Genomic DNA, 22,356 nt, shown 5'->3' with positions numbered 1-22,356 from the left:
AAATATGGAATAAATTATTACGTAAAATAAGATTCCTTAACATGTAATGCCTGAGATAAGTTTTCATTTGGTTTTATCTTCTAAAAATCAAATAGGTGTTAATTTGCCATGGGCAATGTGATACAAGACAAAACTTTTCATTCAATATAATAATCCACTTGGTAATTATTCAGTATCCATGTCTATAACATAAATAAAAAGAAAAAAAACTAATTAATGAAGGATATAACCAAGAACACATCAGTTGGTTTTCTCACATTTCCCAAGTCAGTTTATGTGGTAATTATACCACTAAAATGAATTTGGGGACTTAAGAACTGGATTGACTTTACATGTCACAGTATATAAATTAGATAAAAGTCTATATTTTCCCTAACTTAATCCTGCTTACAACAGCAAATTGAAGACTATTATCTTGGAATTTTGTATCCCATCAATTCAACATAAAAATATGTGTCCATTTAAAATGCACACATATATAATACATGTATAATATTTAAAGTGAAATTTCATATGAAAAAGATTAAAAATTATTCATTCAAAAACAGTCTCACCAATAACACCCCACTTCTGATATTATAAAAAAGAGCAATTATTAGTTCAGTGCAAAAAGTAGGAAAATGCATAATTATACTCTGAAAAGTTACACAATGTGTAACTAAAGAGAGGCAATTCATTTTTCATTTGTTTTTCTCAATAACAAAAATTTTGATGTTTTAAATTTGTAGAGCTAAATACTCTAATTCTATTCATTCCAAGTAAAATCGAGGTCTTTTAAGATAGTTTGTGACCTTAGGTATGCAACCATAGATAAGCTTCAAGACCTTTCTTCAAAATATGCTATAGCATATAATACTATAACATAAGTTAGATGTTATATCATTTAACAACCGCTGAAATATTTACTTACTTTTTAAGGTGCTATTTTCCTCATAAAGTATCTATAACAGTGGTTCTCAAAGTGTTATCCAAGTATTTCTGGTTGTCCTCAAAAGAATTTCAGGGGGTCTGCAAGACTGAACTATTTTCACTGTAATATTAAAACTTTATATCTTTCTCATTCTCATATCTCATGAATGTACAGTCAAATTTTTTAAAGGTTACAGGATGCACAATAATATTGTAAGATAAAAAGTGTCTGTGTTTGGAATTCCTGCATAAGTCAGTAGTGAGAAATAATGAGAAATAACTAGAAGTGTGTATTAAAAAAAAAGTCCAATTTCCTACCCAATATTCTTTTGGAAAAGATAAACACACATAAAAGTGTATATTATTATCTCAGCTGACCCTTTCCTTTAGGCATACTATTGAGGATACAAGGAAGGAAAACTCAGGATATACTTAAGGCAGTATCAAAAGCAGCAAAATTAAATCTCTGATACATTTTTTTAAGTTGTGAAACTAAGGGTTTTCTCAATTTCTCAGATATTCCCTCCAGTTTGTGTGTGTGTGTGTGTGTGCTGAGTTGTGTCTGGCTCTTTGCAACCACATGGACTGTAGCCTTTCAGGCTCCTCTGTCCATGGGATCAGGCAAGAATACTGGAGCGGGTTGCCATTTCCTTCTCTAGGGGTTCTTCCTGACCCAGGGATCGAACTTGCATCTCCTGCATCTCCTGCATTGACAGGCATATTCTTTACCACTGAGCCACTGGGGAAGCCTCAGTTTAAGAATCTTTAAATATAGAATTAGTGGATATAATTTCTATTTCTCTTCTGCTCTGTCAACCACATAGATGTTTTAAAAATGAGATGTCTAAAAAAATCTAATGTCTCAAAGATTTCTTAGTGCAATTACAATCTCTACCTAAGGGCAATAATTTTCAGAGAAGCAGTCGAAAGGTTTACTGCACTGAGGCACTGAATGCTAATTCCTGAAATGTGTTAAGTGTGACTAAAGTAACGTGACTGGTAAAAAAGATTAACAAGAATGTGTTTATCCAAAAAGAATGCCTTGGCACACTATTTTAAACGGTGAACTTGTTTTTCTGAAATAACCATAATCATAGCATGCTAAATCTAATAAATATGGCAGACGTCTAAGCTGAATAACACTATTTTTGGTTAGGAAAAAAGTAGACTTTACAACAGAGTACTATTTTCCTTATTTATTAACTATTAGCTTACTGAAACCACAGATTTTATCTTAGTCAAGTCTGCTTCCCAAAATACTATATGCTTAAAGAATTTTGAGTAATAGTACAATTTACACTCTAGTTATAAAGATAATTTCAAAGGAGAAAATCCTCAAACATTTTGGGCAATAGCAGTCTTCCTGCAGTAAGTACCCACTCCTAAAAAGACAGCTTAGTATGACAACACTCATTTACTTGCTTCAGTGTATTTGTTTAAAAAACAATATGGCAGTCCTATTACTTTATAATCATACTTCATATTTTACATAAATTATAAAATTATTTTACTGAACAAGGCTTATTATGGGAAATTAAATCAAAGATGTCTAAATGATTCCAGAAATGCAGACGCAAATTACAGCTTCTCAGAGGGAAGTCAGAACCACCACAGATATTTTTGAGGAGTTCAAGAAAATACAAGGATGAACACTGAAGAACTCTAAGTAGCTATTTATTGGTAGTGAATTGAGCTCATTTGGATGATGTGATTTTGAAGAATCGTCTGGGCATGAAGCATCAATGCAAAGATCCTGCTGCATTTTTATTTCACAAATACTAGGGAGGAACTTTGACACAGCAACACTGTCCTTTTACTAAGTTTGAAGAAGTGATCTTGAGGACCCCTTGGTTCTGAAAAAGTAACAATCAGTAGAAATAAAGCTCTGAAAGTTGACAAGATATAGTCTGCAGAGAGCAGATGATTTAGATTTGAATGAATCTTTCAAGTTTCTATGAGAGAAATTGTTTCCTGGAGTATTCTGGTGCAAGATTTCAGAACCAACTACCCCAAAATATTTCGCTTTGGAATGTGAATGTTTTTGAGCCAAAGGCAATAAGACCTTCCCAGTTCAAGAGAATCTTCTGTCTCTCACCTGAGTGAGTGAGTGAAAGTCACTCAGTTGTATCTGACTCTGTGACCCCATGGACTATACAATCCATGGAATTCTCCAGGCCAGAATACTGGAGTGGGTAACCCTTCCCTTCTCCAGTGGATCTTCCCAACTCAGGGATCGAACCCAGGTCTCCCACATTGCAGGTGGATTCTTTATCAGTTGAGCCACCAGGGAAACCCCTTAGCTACCCAAAAGAATTTATATCAGGGGGAGAGTCCTTTCTTTGAACAAGATTTGTTAGCAGAGATAAATTTTATCTGCACGGCCCATATGTATGGTAGAGCAAACATCTAGTTGCCCAGCATCTAGTCTTCTTAACTTTGTGAATTACTGTTCTTTTTTTGAAGTTCCAGGCTCTCCTTGGATCAAGGAGGCATATATACCTCATTTTACCTTTCTGTCTTTGACTCTCTCATATATGTGGGATTCCCATGCATATGAAATTAAATTTGTTATTCTCCTGTTAATCTATCTCATGTTGATTTGATTATTAGACCAGCTAAAAGAAGCTTTGCAATGGCAACCCACTCCAGTACTCTTGCCTGGAAAATCCCATGGATGGAGGAGCCTGGTAGGCTGCAGTTCATGGGGTTGCGAAGAGTAGGGCACGACTGAGCGACTTTACTTTCACTTTTCACTTTCATGCATTGGAGAAGGAAATGGCAACCCACTCCAGTATTCTTGCCTGAAGAATCCCAGGGACAGAGGAGCCTAGTGGGCTGCCATCTATGGGGTTGCACAGAGTTGGACACGACTGAAGTGAGTTAGCAGCAGCAGTAGCAAAAGAAGCTTTGAAGGGTAAGAAAAATTCTTTCTCCCTAACACTGGAAATCAAGACTAGTATTGAGAATAAGAGTGCTCTCATTTAAAAATGGGATATGGAATACAGTTTAGAACCTAAATGAATTACCAGAAAATAGAACATCTGACATAAAGGCTTTTATTCACAAATAGCTTTTATTAGAACTGGAAAAATGTTTTGGATAAGGAGATTTTTGTAACACAGATAATGCCCGCAAGAATGATACTTTTCATGCAGTGTGTTAAAAGCTCATAAAATATCACAAGATTATGAGGGGTATCTGTAGAAGGCACGTTTATTGTTGTCGTTTAGTCGCTAAGTCATATCTGACTCTTTTGCCACTCCATAGTCTTTAGCCCACCAGGGCTAAATCTCTGTCCGTGAGATTTCCCAGACAAGGACACTAGAGTGGGTTGCCATTTCCTTCTCCAGGGGGCCTTCCTGGCCCAGGGATTGAACCCACATCTCTTACATCGGCAAGTGGATTCTTTACCACTAAGCTGTCAGGGATGCCCAGAATGCAGAGTAGTAGCAAGTAAAATAAAAACCATTGTCCTCTGGATAGCAAATATATTATTGTCTGCTGCATATGTTGTCCCCTGTAATAATAATTTAGTCACAAAAATGCTTTGCTGCAGCATGTTGGCTAATTAATTTTTCTGGTCAAAGAAGGAGCACTAAAAGACACTATCAAGACACTTACACCCCCAAAATGTGTAATTTTTTCACATTTTCAGAGCTGTGTAGAAGTCACTGGTCTAAACCCAATCAACTAGCTGCAAGATATAAAAATTTCTTACATTTCTCTTGTTCTTAATCTAATGAAGTAAGAACAGCAACATTTTTATGCAGAACACAGTTTCTAAAAACACAGATTCATGAACAAAGGTAATCTACTAAGAGCATAACTTAACATGGGAATTACAAACAAGGGTGAAAGCCATTAGGAGAGTTCTAACTTCTAAGTCAGCACATCTAGGAACATAGCTGGGGCTCTCAGCTTCTTTCTGTGGTTCTATCACTGTAGTTTTACTTGTAGATGAAATTCAATCTTGCATATTGAACTCTTTCTTAGAGTGACATATAGTTGCCAACTGACATCCTTAGAAGTTAATTGCTATTGAGATTCATGACACATGAAAAGAATGAGAATTTTTCCTTTGTTTGTTTAATCAGGGATAAACCTCTAGAATTAAGAAGAAACCAGCAGAAGTTGACCGTCTTTTTTTAAAAAAAAAACCTCTCATTCTCATGGCTAATGAAGATTTTGGTACAGTAATTGCCTAACTGCTTTCCATGTAGCTTGTTATCACTTTTTATTTTCATATATAAAGGCAACCACGGTGAAAAGATGAGTAAATAAGATTTAGATGCATGAGAATCTTGCTGCCTTTTTGTGGAAAATCATTAAACCAACATGACATTTCAGAATTAATATCATTACTCACATAATGGACAGTGACCATCCATTTTCCCAGAATAAGTAACAATATTTTATTTTTAAAAGATAAATCTCATTTGGGGGACGATACAGTTGACAAAGGGATTCCCCTGTGACTCAGTGGTAAAGAATTTGCCTGCAATGCAGGAGATGCAGCAGACGTGGGTTCCATCCCTGGGTTGGGAAGATCCCCTGGAGCAGGGCATGGCAACCCACTTCAGTATTCTTCCCTGGAGGATCCCAGGGACAGAGGAGCCTGGCTGGCTACAGTCCATGGGTTTGCAAAGAGTCTAACACTACTGAAATGACTGAACAGGTATGCATGCATACATAGTTGACAAAGCATTTTGGGATGTGACTTCTATTTATTTGTTAGTCAACATAATGCAAGTTGTTAAATATAAAAGAATAAAAAAAGAAAACAAGTTACTCACTCTTGTTGTGTAAGCAGCTTCTGGGTCATCTTCTAGAACCCGTGAAAGTCCAAAATCAGAAACCTTACACACCAAATTACTGTTGATCAAGATGTTGCGAGCAGCAAGGTCTCGGTGAACATAGCCCATGTCTGAGAGATACTTCATGCCAGATGCTATGCCTCGAAGCATCCCTACCAGCTGGATAACTGTAAACTGGGCATCATGTTTCTGAGAAATAGTTCAAATGTACAGTTAAGACGTGTTGCTATTTTCTAAGACATATCTTGATTACATTTTCATATACTGAATTATAGACATGACTGAGCGACTTCCCTTTCACTTTTCACTTTCATGCATTGGAGAAGGAAATGGCAACCCATTCCAGTGTTCTTGCCTGGAGAATCCCATGGACGGGGGAGCCTGGTGGGCTGCTGTCTATGGGGTCACACAGAGTTGGACACGACTGAAGTGACTCAGCAGCAGCAGCATGCGTCCTGGTTTTAAGTACACAAGCCTAAGTACACAAGTACACTCTTGCTTTACAAGAGTAAAGCAAAACAGTATAGTAGCTACAATACTTTGTAGCAAGAAGTTGCCTAATATTCTTTAACTTAAGGTTCAAAACCAGAACTTTGCTGGTCTTTTGAGGAGACAAAGTCCTCAGAAACTTTAAGGTCAAGAATAACAAAATAAAATGGATTGTCTGGCTGTTTCTCGTGTTTATTGGCTTAATTGAATGTTTATTCTTCCTTTTTATTTTCATGTGTTTTATTAATTACTTCAAATAAGGTAACATTAAATCCTTCATTATAAAAAATAGTTGAAAATTAGTCAAAAATATTTACTGAGTATGTGTTTTTCTACCCAACCTCAAGGTTTAGGTCATAAAATTGAAAGCAATAGGAGATAAATTCAGAGTACTAGATTTAGAAAAGTTTCCAATCTGTCTGGATTAAAATAGAAATATACAGTTTATACAATAGATAGATGATAGCTAGATAGATGTATGCATATATACATAGATATATAAAAATTTAATGTCTAGTAATATTTAAACAAACAATAATTTAAAAGGTATACTTATTATACTTTAAAAGAATACTTATTAAATCTTTTAATTACCTGAGTTGTAAAATGTTTGTTTTTGAAATATGTCTGTGAAAATAATTGCTACTAAAATCTTTATTTGCCTCACAAGTATTAAAATAAAGAATATAATTTCTCATTCATACACAAATTAGAATTTTCTCCATGATTATGAATTATAGTATATGTTTTATCTACCTACCTATCTATCTATCTATCCTTATCTACATAGTGCTGAAAGAACCCTGAGAATAGGGTCTATGTCTTGATTTTTAATCTTTTTTATCCTGGTAGTGACTGATGATTGACAGTGTCTTGTATTCCACATAACTTCTGAATTTCTTTGAATATAATATGGTTGAAATTATTAGAACAATTTTTATAAATGTAAACAGCTGAAATTTATATGTAATTATGTTATACATGTATATATGTATGTATATAAGTTATGATAAGGAATGATCACTCTGGATTGAGAATCCTTAGGCATTATATCACATGCTTAGGTTCTGAGAGGACAGTACTATGTAAGAGAGAGAAGGTCTTTTGTCTTATAGTAGATGGAGGTTGCTTTAAATAAAGAAACGTGTGTTTCTGTCTTATACCAATTTTATTTATGTCTCACTTTAGAACCTTTAAATTTTTGTTTTAACTAATGTGAATCTTGTCTGAATAAAAAAAAACTGGAGAAAATTACACAAATTTATTTTAAAAATATAAACCATCAACATTTGGATGCTACAAGATAAAGATGTAATTTTACAAGCTTCCTTTTACTATTTAGTCCCAACAAAGTCAGTTTTCTTAAAACTTTATCTAACAGGCATCATAATAGAGGTTGCCACTCTCATTTTCAGCAATTTATTCCATATTTATATATGTTTGTAGTAGATAAAGATAAGGTGGAGATATGTAAATGTATGTAAAGTATATACTTACACGTAAGAAACTGTCCAAGGAACCATTCTCCATGTATTCTGTGACAATCATAACAGGTTTACCTAGGTTTAGATAAGTAATAAATGCATAAGCATCAGTAGAGTTCAATACCATGCAATGAACACACATAATACATTTTGATATACCTGATTAATTAAAAACATAAATTTTTCTCTGTCCTCTAAAATTTGCAAAGTTGCAATTAAAAAGAAAACTAGTTTTCAGTAGAAAATGAAACAAAAAAATAGAGAAAGATTTGTTTCCAGAAAAAGGGCCTATAACCTAGATGATATGTAAATTAGCTTATTTGACATGGTTTTCCTTAAATCAAAAGGAAAAAGACTTCCCTGGTGGCTCAGACGGTAAAGCGTCTGCCTGCAATGTGGCAGACCCAGGTTCAATCCCTGGATCGGGAAGATCCCCTGGAGAAGGAAATAGCACCCCGCTCTAGTACTCTTGCCTGGAAAATCCCATGGACAGAGGAGCCTGGTAGGCTACAGTCCATGGGGCCGCAAAGAGTCGGACATGACTGGGCGACTTCACTTTCACTTTCCTTAAATCAAATGATGACACTTTCTTTACTCTAATTGCATTTTATTTTAGCTGATATACAAAATCAAGTATTTCTGTCTTTAAGCCCAAGTAGAGCCCAAAATTCCACAATTATTTACACTTTGTACAGATATGTACAGAGCTATATACTAGGTGTTTTCTCTTGGGCTGGTTATTTAGAAGCAAGTAAATCAAAGTCCCTACATTCATGGATCCTGCGTGTAAATTGGCAAAATAATTAAGACTAATAATTATAACCATTTTAATCCATATTCAATTAACACATTAACAGTTATAAAATCCACACTACCTTTAAAAGACAAATAAAATTAAAATTGCTGTTGGTAGTAACTTATAATAACCATTTTAGAAATATGGGTCTTAAACACCATTAAACATTTTAACAAGCATTTAAATATCTTTATACATACTTTATTTGTATAAAGTGCTAGTTTCACTATTTTATATATACTGACAGTAATTATCATCATTCTCACTTTTTACATGAAAAAAACCTGAAACATATAGAAGGTAATTAATCTAATGTCTCATAGCTAATAAGTTATAAAACCAGAAATTTCAACTTGAATATATTAATTATGTTGTTACTTCGGAAATGTACACTGAGGGAAACATTAAATACATGGAAAAGCACTAGACAAATGCACAGAAGTGCTAAGTATGCTGATACTTAGGTCTACAAATAGAATAAATCTTCAACTATAGGTAATAATTGAGGCAACTGTTGCGTGTCAGTTCTACGGATCATTCTGAATTAAAAGAATAACTGAAGACTACAGCACTTTAAAAAAAATTATTACAGTAAAATGTAACTCCAGTTTCAAAACCTACCCATATTACCACAGCATAATTCACTTCCTTTATGTTGCTTTCTTTATATACTGCTTTAAATATAAATCTTTCATGTTACAAAAAGAAAAAAAGAAAGAAAAACCCACTTATTTTCCAAGTCCAGAAGACCTGAGTTAAGTTTTGACTAAGCATGAGAGACCTTGAGCACAGAATATATTTTTTAACAAACATTCATGTCACATAATTGTAGAGCATGCATAATTTTTTTCATGTGTTCTTCTGCATCATGGTTTGTTTGCCATATTGATGTCAGAAAATAGCTGTCTTTCCTTGTTTTTCCTTTCATTAGTGAAACTCTTAATTCATACTGGTTGTGAAGTATGGCTTAGTACCAGGAAGATTACACTTACTACATTTAGTATGTGAATATATCCCAAGCTGTATGTCTTATTTATTTAGAGGTGAGGAAATTATTTAAATTCTGTAAAATTTGTTAAATTTTCATATATGTACAAATCAACTGACACAGTGATTTGTTGTCAATTAAGACCGATTTAGTCATGTATTTTGGGTAATATATCAGACACATTATACATCTCTTGGTGTACCACTGATATAAAGTTTTTTTAAGCTAAATATTAATAAAATTTTCCACACTTTCAAATACAAGAAACAACCTGATAATGCCTGAAAAGTTATTTTAGTCAAAACTGTGAGTCTCCAGTCTTGCTTCTTCAAAATTTTAACTAAACTTTGATTTAAGGAAGAAAGAGAAAATTCAACCGTTTCTTGGAAACTTCTCTGTCTCCTGAACTGGTAAATCAAATATCTAAGGACTGATTCCAGAGAACTAACATGAAGTGAAATAAATGAACAATCAAATGAATGAAACCCTGCACATGCATGTTTTCCCTACTTCACGGTAAGTTTCTATGTTTCTTCCTTAACAAATTCTTAGAAGAATAACATGCTCATGAAACTCAATGCAGCTCTTGAACATAGTCACAGATATATTGCTTCTTACAGTAAACTCTCAATTACAGTGGCCAGTTACTATGTTTGTGTATTCTCCAGACCTTTGCTTATCACTCTTTTCCTTCTGGCTCCCAGCCCTATGACCATTTCATTTCTTGTTAGCATGTCTGGTAAAATGTTTGGCAAGGGAAATAAAAGTAGCTGAAAAATCAAACCAGTCAATTAAGCCAAAGCCCCATGACCATTCAGAAATCAGATCAGGCTGCATTTAGCTCTGTAATTTAGGTATTTGTAAACACATCAGTTAAGTTGGGCAAGTCTGAAAATGTGCTTTGCATTAAGTTCAAAGATTCAGCAAACCCAAATGTACAGACAAAAAGTAAACAGAATCACAAATATTCTACCTTGGAAAGCAGTATCCTCACTTACTTTTCTTGTGATTTTGATTATGATAAACAGAGTAAAAGGAAAAGAAACGGCAATAGTGGTAAGGACTAGTTCTAACATGTGTTAAATGTAGTTGGAAATTATTTATAAAATACCAGCTCATCTGTATATTATTCAATGTATTTCTATCAAAGTTTGCACATTCTTTCATGTGTATCTTGATTTAGAAATGACATTACCAGTTTCTTCAAAAGCCGCTGTCATTAACTTCCCTCAGAGATCCTTAATAACATCTGGATACACATAAAAAAATCAATGAAATTATTGTTGTTTGGCTGAAATGAAACTCCATCAAGAATCAGCAAAATGAAACGTGCAGTGGAATTTTGCTTTTGTTCTTCAACTGACAAGAGTATAGATAAAATCATGATCTTTCATAATTAAAGGGTTAAGGGAAGCACAACAATGAGTTCATTTCCCCAGTGGCTCAGAGATATTACTAATCATTTTGTTTGCTGAGCAAAGAAATGTAATTCAAAATGTCTAAGCATTTCAAGTTCAGCACTATCTATTTCACCACCTTCTTAATCAAATATTCTACAAAAAGGCAGCAGGATAATGCGATAAACATAGAGCCAGACATAGACTTTTTATTGTAGTTATCAAATAAATGTGGTTTTAGACTAAAATAATTTCAATCAAACATAAAAAGCATGTATAAATGATTTACTTCTTACAAATTATTGAAATTTAATTCATTTCCATAGGAAATGCAATTAATTGCTATTAACAGTAATTGTGTCTTACATACTCTGTCTTGCTTTCAAGACTTATACATACTCCAACACATACATGTGATTCATAAAATCAAAGTCTGTGACCTTAGCAGTCAATATTCAGTATTCACGTAATTAGAATCAGAGTGGAAGCAAAAGAGCATAAACAGGAGAAAGAAAATTGAAGAAAATTGACAAACTAGGCCTCAGCATTCTTAGAAAGGATGATTTGAACCACCTTTGATTAGAAAGAAAATGTTTTGGTTATAGATTTCCATATACTATAACTAACCAACTGATAGAAATAGTATAATGAACTGAATTAGAATATTTTTCTACAGGTTTACCATTAAATCATATAAACACACATGACAATCTTTTCCAAATTCCATTTTAATCAAGATATTATTTACATTAAGAATGATCTCTATTACATCCAACGGTCTATGAGTTAACCACTGCAGGGACCAACTCTATTTTGTCCATAGTCCTAAATAAGGGTTCCAGTTAGAACTGATCATACATACCAGATCTATTATTTCAGCTAAGGATAGTCTCTCTCTTCAAAATCAGGCTAAAGAGTACTTTCTCCAACTCTTCTTTAACCAGTTCTACTCTTTACACATCAAAAACTTTACATTCAGCTGATTAAAATTTTTAATGTATTTATGCTTAATGTGAAATGAAATTTAATACTTTTAAGAAAAAGACCTGTATACCTGTGGCGGATTCATTTTGATATTTGGCAAAACTAATACAATTATGTAAAGTTTAAAAATAAAATAAAATTAGAAAAAAAAAAAAAAAGACCAATATTTCTACTCTCCCTTATTCCATTCAGAGCTGATTTGTCTAAGTGGAATAATGATTAATGAAAATAATAATTGGAATATTATCAGTTTGATTTTATAAGTACAGCTTAGTTTTTTTTCCCCTTTTGAACTTTCTACATTTTACTTAATTTCAAAAATTAAGACATTATATCAAATGATAAACTGAAATGGTGATAGAGGACTTGTTCCTACTTTGAAAGAAATGCTTTCATGGTTTCATTGTGTTTGTAGGCTTGTTTTCTTTTGTTTTGGAGGGATTTATATACATTTATCAGGCATGAATATTTCTATGCATAATATGTTAAGAAAAAAATTTTAATTAAAGGGTTTATTTTTGTATCTATTGAGACTGGCTTTTTCTCTCTATTAATGTTGCATTCTTGAAATAAACTAACCTTGGGCAGGATAAGGTATCTTTATTTAATACATTGCTAGTTATGGTAGGAAGGAATTATGTCGAATGAATTGGAGAAGGAAATGGCAACCCACTCCAGTGTTCTTGCCTGGAGAATCCCAGGGACGGGGGAGCCTGGTGGGCTGCCGTCTATGGGGTCACACAGAGTCAGACATGACTGAAGCGACTTAGCAGCAGCAGCAGCAGTTATGGTTTCATAATTATCCCAGTGTTATTGAAGTTTTGTTCATGTGTTATACTAATCTCTTATTTTCTTTTCTGATAATATTCCTGTATGGTTTGCTATCAAGATATCACTAGCTTTATGTGTGGGGTTTTTTTTTCCCCTTTCTGCAAGAATTTGTGTAAGACTAGAATTAGTCAGTTGTGAAACAGGTGTACAGTTATATTTCTTCTTCCTTTAGGAGAGATATTGCATATTTAAACTAGCACTCTGTAAGAGGCAACATGAGCACATTCAACTCATGCTCTAACAAATTTTGTAAACTAAATATAATCTTTCAAAAACATCAAAGCCTATCCTATCTAAATGATTGGGGGAAATACACAGCAATATATTATTTTATAATTGTGGCCAATTCAATAGAGAGATATGAGTGGACAATGTTGAGGAAATAAGGAACATTTTTAAACATGTAAAAATAAGATTCTCTGTGTTACTTATTTTTCTTCTAATATATTGAGTAAAGATTTTCCTAGCTTGGTTGATAATGGCCACTTAGAGATGTTTTCAACTCATATATCAAATTATAGTCACAAATGCATAACTTGCTTCATCAGTTTCTAAAGTTTATTGTAACAAATTGCTTTTACAAATTATTAATAAAATATATATAAAATATACATAGTCTATTAAAACTATGACATGTAGAGCAGTGTCCTTGAGCCAAATGCCAAAGAAGTTTTAGAGAGAGGCAAATAAGAAATAGAAATAATATGGCATAGTCACTAAAGATGACAAATAATTCTAATAATATGTCATTACCATATGTACAGAAAATGCAAGCAAATGATTGAGCTTTTGGTGTCCAGTGGACACCCACACCAATATAGAAGTCTTTTCAATATGAGGAATCCTCTTAATCTTCTGCCTATGACTTTCCTCAATAATACAATAGCTTAGGTTACAGCTAAGTTGCATTATTACTTTTTAAATTTTAGAAAATAATCCATCCCCAAATAACAACATAAAACACATCTCATCCGATATGCTGCTGCTGAAGTCACTGAAGGGACTTCACTTCAGTTGTGTCCAACTCTGTGGGACCCCGTAGACGGCAGCCCACCAGGCTCCCGCATCCCTGGGATTCTCCAGGCAAGAACACTGGAGTGGGTTGCCATTTCCTTCTCCAATTCATTCAACATAATTCCTTCTATTTCACTATGTGAAAAGTGGCCAATGGAAAGTCTTCTTGGATGCAGTCTGAACATCTTTTGAATAATGGTGTGACGGCAGAAATATCAAACATTTGCTAAAAACAAGTTCCATCATTTTGAACGTTGACTGAAATTGATAACACATGTTAGTATGAAGTTCTAAGCAGGACTGTGCCCCCAGCTTTCTGCTACTTTAAAGATCAGAGACTCTCTCACCTTCTCTTGTTTAAGATCATCAGGCTCAAAACCACACCATTAAAATTGTTTATAGCTCAGTTCAAATAAATGAAAATAAAATGATTGAATAAAGTGCTCTCTCTAACTTGAAAATGATACATTAGAATAGATTCAGTGTTTCAAAGCACATAACTAATAGTCATAATAAAAATTATCTTTGAGCAAAGAAAGGAATTGCCCTCAATAATTTTCTTCAATACTCCCAGATGAACTAGTAAAATCTTTTCAAACTCAACCAGAAGTGATCATTTAGATTTGCATAGTTGTATTCCACTTAACAATATATTCCTATGGAACCTTATTTGATCTTAAAAGGACCTGGAAATAGTAAAGCAGGACTGCTAATTCTGTGTTACAAGTGAACAGAGCGAGTCTGTTGGAGTGGTTCGATTTGTCAGATGTCTCACACATCAGGAGAGCTGAATCAGAGCTTGATCTCCGACTCCCTGATTCTTAATCCAGATACCAATATGCTTTCTTTTCTTCTTGAAACACAATTTGCTCACTAAATTATAAATTCTGTATTTCTAGTTGTACGTATGTTTCTGAGCTTTGCAAGTAGGTTGTTTTAGCAATTATATATTCTTGGGGAACAAAGAAAACGATAGGAGTGGATTAAACAATTTCTTTCAGTGACAAAACTGCCCTGTTATTTCTGTTTCCCCTCTGTTGTAATAGGGCACCAGACTTAGAGCTTTTAAATATGCCACTAAAGGAGTTCAAAATCTAATTCTAGGTTTGCAACTCTATTACGTTTGCACTATATGAGATGATTGGGATTTATATAGTTAGATTTGGCAGTCTCTTGCATGCATATTTGACCAAGGAGATATATCAAATTTAGAACTTTCACTCTAAGAATAAGGCAGTTGTAATTCATATTAGAATATTACAGACTCCTACTTGAATAAAATGTTTAATGTATAATACCTGCAATTTTTTAAGGTCAATTTTTAAATGCATTTTTTCTTGCATTTCAATCTTGGGTTTTTTTTATGGGTTTATTTGCCAGATGACTATAATTCATATTTGATTATTACATTTTTTATATAAGAAAATCTTCCACAATGATTATGGTTTAATTTTGCTTATCATTCAGTAAATGAACTTGCAGAAAACAGCTAGCAAAACAAAACAGTATAATAATAACTCATTATACTGGAATGGCAACCCACTGCAGTACTCTTGTTTGGAAAATCCCATGGACGGAGGAGCCTGGTAGGCTACAGTCCATGGGGTCGCTAAGAGTCACACACAACTGAGGGACTTCACTTTCACTTTTCACTTTCCTGCATTGGAGAAGGAAATGGCAACCCACTCCAGTGTTCTTGCCTGGAGAATCCCAGGGATGGGGGAGCCTGGTGGGCTGCTGTCTATGGGGTCGCACAGAGTCAGACACGACTGAAGCGACTTAGCAGCAGTAGCAGCACACTGGAAACAAAAAAACTGAGAATTTTGAAAATTGAGAATGAAAAGAAAAATGTCTATATAAGTATGTAGTTTAATACCAGTGAGTTTCTCCTCACAATGGTCTCAAAATCTGAAGGACAACCACTTGGTGAGAATGATATGGAGGATTTAAAAGGTTAATCAACTATTAAAATGCTAGTGAGACATGATTATGTAATCCTAATATTAAGTAGGATATTCTACAGATATGGTATTGCCCTGAAGAAAAGAATACTCAATAGAGTTTTCCAATCCTTAGTACTACTAACAGTATTTTCATTACTAATTTTTAAAAATTAAAACAGGTGTTTTCATCAGAAAATGTTTTAGTGTTACAACTAAAGTAGCCTTGTTTTTATGAGTACAGAAGGAAAAATATGCTTCTAATAAGACAATGTGGGCTTATAGTTTATGACCAAGTTCTTCTACATTGTTAAGTTCTTAACCCTGCTTACTATATTAAAAAAACTCTAAGGAAATCAAGGTATATTTCAATTACACCATGCTCTTGTGAATAAAGAACTGCCTTTTTAGTCACACTAAAATGAGACTAGGTATTAGTGCCATTTGAAAAGCGCTCCATGTAATGTTAAAGAAAAATATCATCACGAAAATTGTAATGTGTGATGTCTGTTGGTAACCATAGAATATGTAAATACGGTGCCAATGAATAACCCCCTAAAGGATGCCAAATTCTCTGCCATATGCTGTCTTTCACTTTAAGAAGTTTGTTGCCAATTTAATTCATTCTTCATTTCGTGCTCCAAAAATCTGGAGAAAAAAATAAATTCCAGATCATTCTCAAGAGATTTTCTTTGGGATTGGAGCCAAAAATCACATATCTACCTCAAGGGATCCCTTTTGAGTTTGGCTGGAGAAGCTATCATGGAAATTAGTTCAGGTCTCCACCACAAGCTGTGAGCCAGAGCAGTCAAGAATCCATCTGGGACTGTAGATCAGAATTATTTGAAATCCATAGAGAACAGAGAAAAGGGCTTGGGTCTAATGTGATCCCAATCTTTACAGCTCAGAAGCATTCCCCAAACTCTCATAATTTTTCCAAAGCCAGGGGGGTAAAGATTTGGAAGCTTAAATGAAACTGGTGAACAATAATAGAAAAGGCAGCTATCTGGGAGTTCCCAGCAATTTCTGTCAAAACTGAGTCATTAGTTTTCCCTGCTACTCCACATAACATAAAGTTCCACACAATTCACTTAACTATTTTTTTAACCCACATGTCTTAATATAGTCCAAGGTTTAGCTCCTAAACTTTTTAAAGCTTTTTAAGATCTAGAATAGTACTTACTGTCAATATAATACTAGTTAAATATATTCGATCTCTTGTCTATGTGTTAATCCTAAACTGTTTTGTTTTTATTGTCAAGACTAACAGAGACTTATGAAAATAAGACCCCAAATCTTAAATTATTGGCTTTGGGTTTAAACAACCTCTGCTTAACATACACATAATCAGTTTTGTGACTTCACTTACTTTTAGTAACAACTCCCTCCAGTCGAATGATATTGGGATGGTCAAATTGTCCCATAATGCTTGCTTCGCCTAAGAAGTCTCTCCTCTGCTTTTCTGTGTAGCCCACTTTTAGGGTCTTGATGGCCACTGAAATCTCTTTTTTTGAAGGCAGTTTTAAACGGCCGCTGCACACCTCTCCAAATTCACCTGTTAGATTGCAGAAGAAAACAAGAAAAGGCAAGGAATGAAATTACAAAAATCATTACTAGAGAGCAGCTGTTTTCTCTCAACAATTCAATTCAAAATATTTACACCCTTTACCTGCAAGATGTACACTCATAGACCTCCAAATTATTTTGGAAGATGGTAATCTGAGACTCCCTAAAAACCCTAGTCCATCCACACCCTGGTGATAAGTGGACCTTGTGATAAGCTCCGTGTCTTCTGAAGTACTACATTGTGAACAATGAAATATGAAAGGGTAAGAAGGAAGTTGAAAGCTGTGTCTATTAGACTTTCACTCCTTATTCTCATAGCCTCAAAATAATCAACAGAGCAGCACCAATATAATGAGTTGAGCACTTGATTAAATTTGAGATGTGTCTCATCATTTTGTTTTCACCAAGAGGACCAATTTAACTGCATATTTCTGCTTTCTGAAAACAGGAGCAACATAGGATGATATGGTTGGACGGCATCACCAACTCTACGGACATGAGTTTGAGAAAACTCTGGGAGATAGTGAAGGACAGGGAAGCTGGCATACTGCATTCTGTGGTGTTGCAAAGAGTCAGAAATGTGTTAGTGACTGAACAGCAACAACAAGGCTGCCACAGTGATGGCCACTAAATAGTGTCAGATATAGAATGTATCTGGTTTATAAAAGAAATCCTAATGTTGTGTAACTAGATGGGTTTTGTACAACATTAAAAGTGATTTTTAATGTCAAATGAGATATTTTTCTGAAAAGGAAAATTACATGATCAATTTTTAGGCCTTCTGTGGAATGGAAAAACATTTTTGGTCCAACCCTCTTGCTGTGAGTTTTTGCACAAGCCCAAGGTGTCAAGAAGTGAGATGCTTCTTCTCTATTTTTCATCCAAGTAAATCCTTCTCTCCACAAAGAAGCAGGTTGTCCTATTGATTTACCAACCACATCCCTATAAATGACTTCCCCAGATTTGAATCTTGCTCAGGAATCCAGTCTTGCCAACTGTTTTCAAAACAATGACTTAGGCTGTAACTTGTTAAAGTCAGTTAATGTCCAAAAGCAGTTATTCATACGTTTATTTAATAAATACTCATCAATTGGCAGCAGTGTGACAGAAACTATGAAAAACACATAGATATATGCTAATAAAGGCAGATCTAATTTCTTTCCCTCAAGAAAGCATAGAGAAGATAGCAGTATCTGTAGCTAGGGTGTTTTTAGGATTATAGGGAGAGTTGGGGAAGAACTTGACAACATACAACAATCTTTTTTAAATCAAAAGAATTTTTTAAATATGCTGTTATAGATGCATAAACATTAGGAGAAGTCAGGATGCAAAGTACATCACTAAAATTTGTAAGCAAGACTAAGAGTTTCTTTATGCAGGGTTATGAGAACATTGCCTAAGTCCCATGCACTCTTTGTAAACATTAATTTTGGATAAACCATACGGAGGCATTCATAATGAATTTTCACATTCTGAAATAAAGTTCTGTCATTATCATGTATGAATATGGTGTCACGGATCGTGTTTTAAATTTGGATATCATGGTTATTTATTTTAAATGACAAGACACTTACTTGATAGGACAGATAGTACAGAACTGTAACACAGACTATGCATTCTGAAGCCAGATTGTGTAGGGTCTAATTTTGCATCTGTCACTTACTATCCATGTGATTTTGAGTGACTGTGATTCTATGTCTTTGTCTCTTTATCTGTAACATAGGGACAGCAATTCTTTTCTACTTCATAAAATTTTGGTACAGTTAAAGGAATTAAAATATGAAAACCACTTAGAAGAGAGACAGAAACATAATAAAGTGCCATCTGAGTGTTGTTTACTATTTCTTCTTTGAGTACAAACGTAGTATACGAAAGATGAATTATCTAGCTCTTAAGAGTTAGCTCTCTTAACACACAGTGAAGAATAAATATAAAAGTTCTTTTTGAAATGTCAAATTCTGTTACTGTAAGAAGAGATGGTTGTGATGATGATGGTGATAACACGTTTAATGTCCCATTGGACAAGTATCTGTAAAGAAAAGTATATTCTGAAAGTACCTCACTAGGAAAGTCAGAGGGGAAGACTTTGAATTTCAAGTGGCCCAATTAGTGTTTTTTCCCTTGTTCTCAATGGGAGAGCTGGACACGTGGACACTTTCTGGATTTCAAAATCCAGAAAGAGTTGTTTCAGTAGTGCTAGTATTTAAAAAAAATCATAAAATTTAGAAATGTGCTTACTTCACCTGATAAATACTAGAAACTGTGACAAATACAGTATACACATGTGTGTGTGTTAGTCACTCAAGTCATGTCCAGCTCTTTGCAACCCTATGGACTGTAGCTCACCAGGCTCTTCTGGACATATGGAATTCTCCAGGCAAGAATACTGGAGTGGGTTGGGTTCCCATTTCCTTCTCCAGGGGATCTTCCCAACCCAGGGATTGAACCCAGGTCTCCTGCATAGCAGGCAGATTCTCTACATTCTGAACCACCAGGAAAGCCCACACTAGACATAAAAATGTTAAATTTTAATCAGTTCTCTTTATAAGAACTGTTCCTAAAAGAACAGTGTTGGAAAAATCAACAAAGACTGGGCAAATGGAATGAATGCCTGATTTTTCCATCTAGTCAAGTTTTACATGATCTTATTCAATTAGATTTGCACCCATAAGGAAAAAAAAAGTAGATCATGTCATTTGTAAATAAAAACACAGCTACAAGAAGATTATTTGAGAAGATACTCTTGATTTTTAAAAAATATCAATTAAGTGCATCACTGTGTATTTGCTCTTTAAAATAAAATATGTTTTAAGAGAATGGGCAGACTGTATTTTGATTTAAGGTGCACAATGCACAATTGCTCAACATAAAATTTCTTATACTAATTTCATTTAAAACAGGAAAAAATGCACTTGTGTTTAAATAGAAAGACCCACGGCATTACCTCAAAACCCATTCTCCTTCCACTGTTTTAATAAAAACATAATAAAAATACATATTGAACAATGCTGTTATATAAGCTAAACACTATACATGAATTATCTCAGTTAATCCTCAAAAAAATTCTTAGAAGGCACTATTGTGATCAGTAGTGTCTAGCATAGACTTCAAAGGTGAAAAGTATAAGATTCAAGTTTTGGTTTCCCAATTAATTAATGTCTATGTGACCCTGGGCCATTCAAAATTTTAGCTTCTGTTTCCTCATCTGGTGAAATGGTAATAATAATACCTATTTAAAAGTCTGATAAAATTAAACCATGTGAATGCCTAACACAGTATAGGAATTACATATTTTAAACCTATAGAAAACTTTGGATTGAGGGATAAAATTAGGAATTCTAGTCATTATAAATTCCTCACTAAAAAAATTATACTACTTTGAAAAAATTAACTTATGCCTCAGTTTTAATTTTGTAATTTGCAATATGGTTATAATTCTTCTGGCTATTAAATGCATAAATGAGAGTTTCTATTAAATCTATTTTTGACCTAAAACTAGAATTTGTCCACATAGCCTTCCTGTATATTTAATTGACTATAAAAATTCTTTGATTGAATAATATATTCAGCTCTTTAACAGTGGAAGATAGCTGCTAATCCATCTAGAATGATTACTAATTTTTGTGAACAGCATTATTTTAAAAATTTAGAAAGGTATAGAAAGTGGTTGAGTATAGATGAAAGGAGATTGGTCATAAGTGAATTGTGATGTAAGTTGTTGCAGAAATGGGTATGTGCAGGCTCATTATGGTGGGCTTCCCTGGTGGCTCAGACAATAAAGAGTCTGCCTGCAATGCAGAAGACCTGGGTTTGATCCCTGAGTAACCCCTGATCCCCTCCAGGGAAAGATCCCCTGGAGAAGGGAATGGCAACCCACTCCATTATTTTTGCCTGGAGAGTTCCATGGACAGAGGAGCCTGGTGAGCCTATAGTCCGTGGGGTCACAAAGAGTCAGAAAAGACTGAGTGACTAACGCTTTCACTTTCAGGTTCATTATACTATTACACAATTTCATCTATTTTTGTAGACATTTAAAATATTATGAAACAAAAATATTTTAAACATTATAGCTTTCAAAATCTTGGTTTCATATTCTATTTTGGTAATGACAAATCATTTAAAGCCTAATCAAGACAGACTAGAATTCAGAGTGTATATTATAAAGAAATCTTCCAGGAGAAGCATAATATACCTTGAAGATATATATATATTTGCAAACAAACCAGGCAGTTTTATAGCTCTTATGTGGCAAATAAGACTATTGGGTGCAAAATACTGAAAATGGGGTATATCTCTAATTTTTTGTAAATATGCTTGAAGAGAAATCAAAAAGGATCTTCTCTAATCTTTAATAAACATAAGGGATTATTAAGTGATTCAGTACAGATAGCCTTTCCCTTTATCTTATTGATCAGAGACCATTTTTAATGAGTATGTTTTATCTCACCCTACTGTGTTCTAGGTATCTGGCTTTGTCAATAATACCTGTATGTATATGGGCTTCCTTGGTGGCTCAGATGGTAAAGAATTTGCCTGCAATATGGGAGACCTGAGTTCGATCTCTGGGTCAAGAAGATCCCCAGGAGAAGGGAATGACAACCCACTCCAGTATTCATGCCTGGAGAATTCCATGGATGGAAGATCCTGATGGGCTACAATCCATAGGGTTGGAAAGAGTCGGACACGGCTGAGTGACTAACACAGGCACACACTGTGTTCTAGATATCTGACTTTGTCAATAACATCTGTATATATAAGTTTTTGTTAATGCAGAAGGCCCCAAATCTCGAGGTTGCAATATGTCTGGCCTTATGGACATTGGCTGACCATGAGTAGGTTTTCCTTCTCTCATTACATTCTCCAGCTGAGGGTGCTTCATATGCTATTGCAGCTTCCATGCTGGAGAACAGTGCACTCTTGTGGGGCAACATTAAAACCAGCATGACAAAACCCCTCTGCACTATGGAGCAGTTGAAGAAGCAGAACTATACAAATGAAAGAGAGTAATAAATATGTATCTGGATTAACTTTAGCTGGATTAACATAGATGTACAGTGAGTATGTATGTTCTTAAGTCTTAGATTGTGAAAAAAGGAGTACTTACTCTTGTTTTCTTTTATGAACTGATGGTTTCATACTACCCA

General features: G+C 34.2%; 1 protein-coding gene across 2 annotated transcripts in view; it reads right to left on the bottom strand.

Moving 5' to 3' along the window:
• EPHA3 (EPH receptor A3) overlaps positions 1-22,356 on the bottom strand; it is a 407,461-nt gene that overhangs the window by 37,411 nt on the left and 347,694 nt on the right. For both annotated transcript variants that reach the window (XM_027553293.1, XM_027553216.1), the window contains exons 11-13: positions 17,016-17,201; positions 7,710-7,771; positions 5,703-5,912 (exon numbers count right to left, since the gene is read on the bottom strand). In XM_027553293.1, the coding sequence (XP_027409094.1) occupies positions 5,703-5,912; positions 7,710-7,771; positions 17,016-17,201 (458 nt within the window). The remainder of the gene's footprint in view (positions 1-5,702; positions 5,913-7,709; positions 7,772-17,015; positions 17,202-22,356) is intronic.

The sequence above is a fragment of the Bos indicus x Bos taurus genome, chromosome 1 (assembly GCF_003369695.1).
Source record: "Bos indicus x Bos taurus breed Angus x Brahman F1 hybrid chromosome 1, Bos_hybrid_MaternalHap_v2.0, whole genome shotgun sequence".
NCBI lineage: Eukaryota > Metazoa > Chordata > Mammalia > Artiodactyla > Bovidae > Bos > Bos indicus x Bos taurus.
This window is presented reverse-complemented; position numbering and strand designations above follow the sequence as displayed.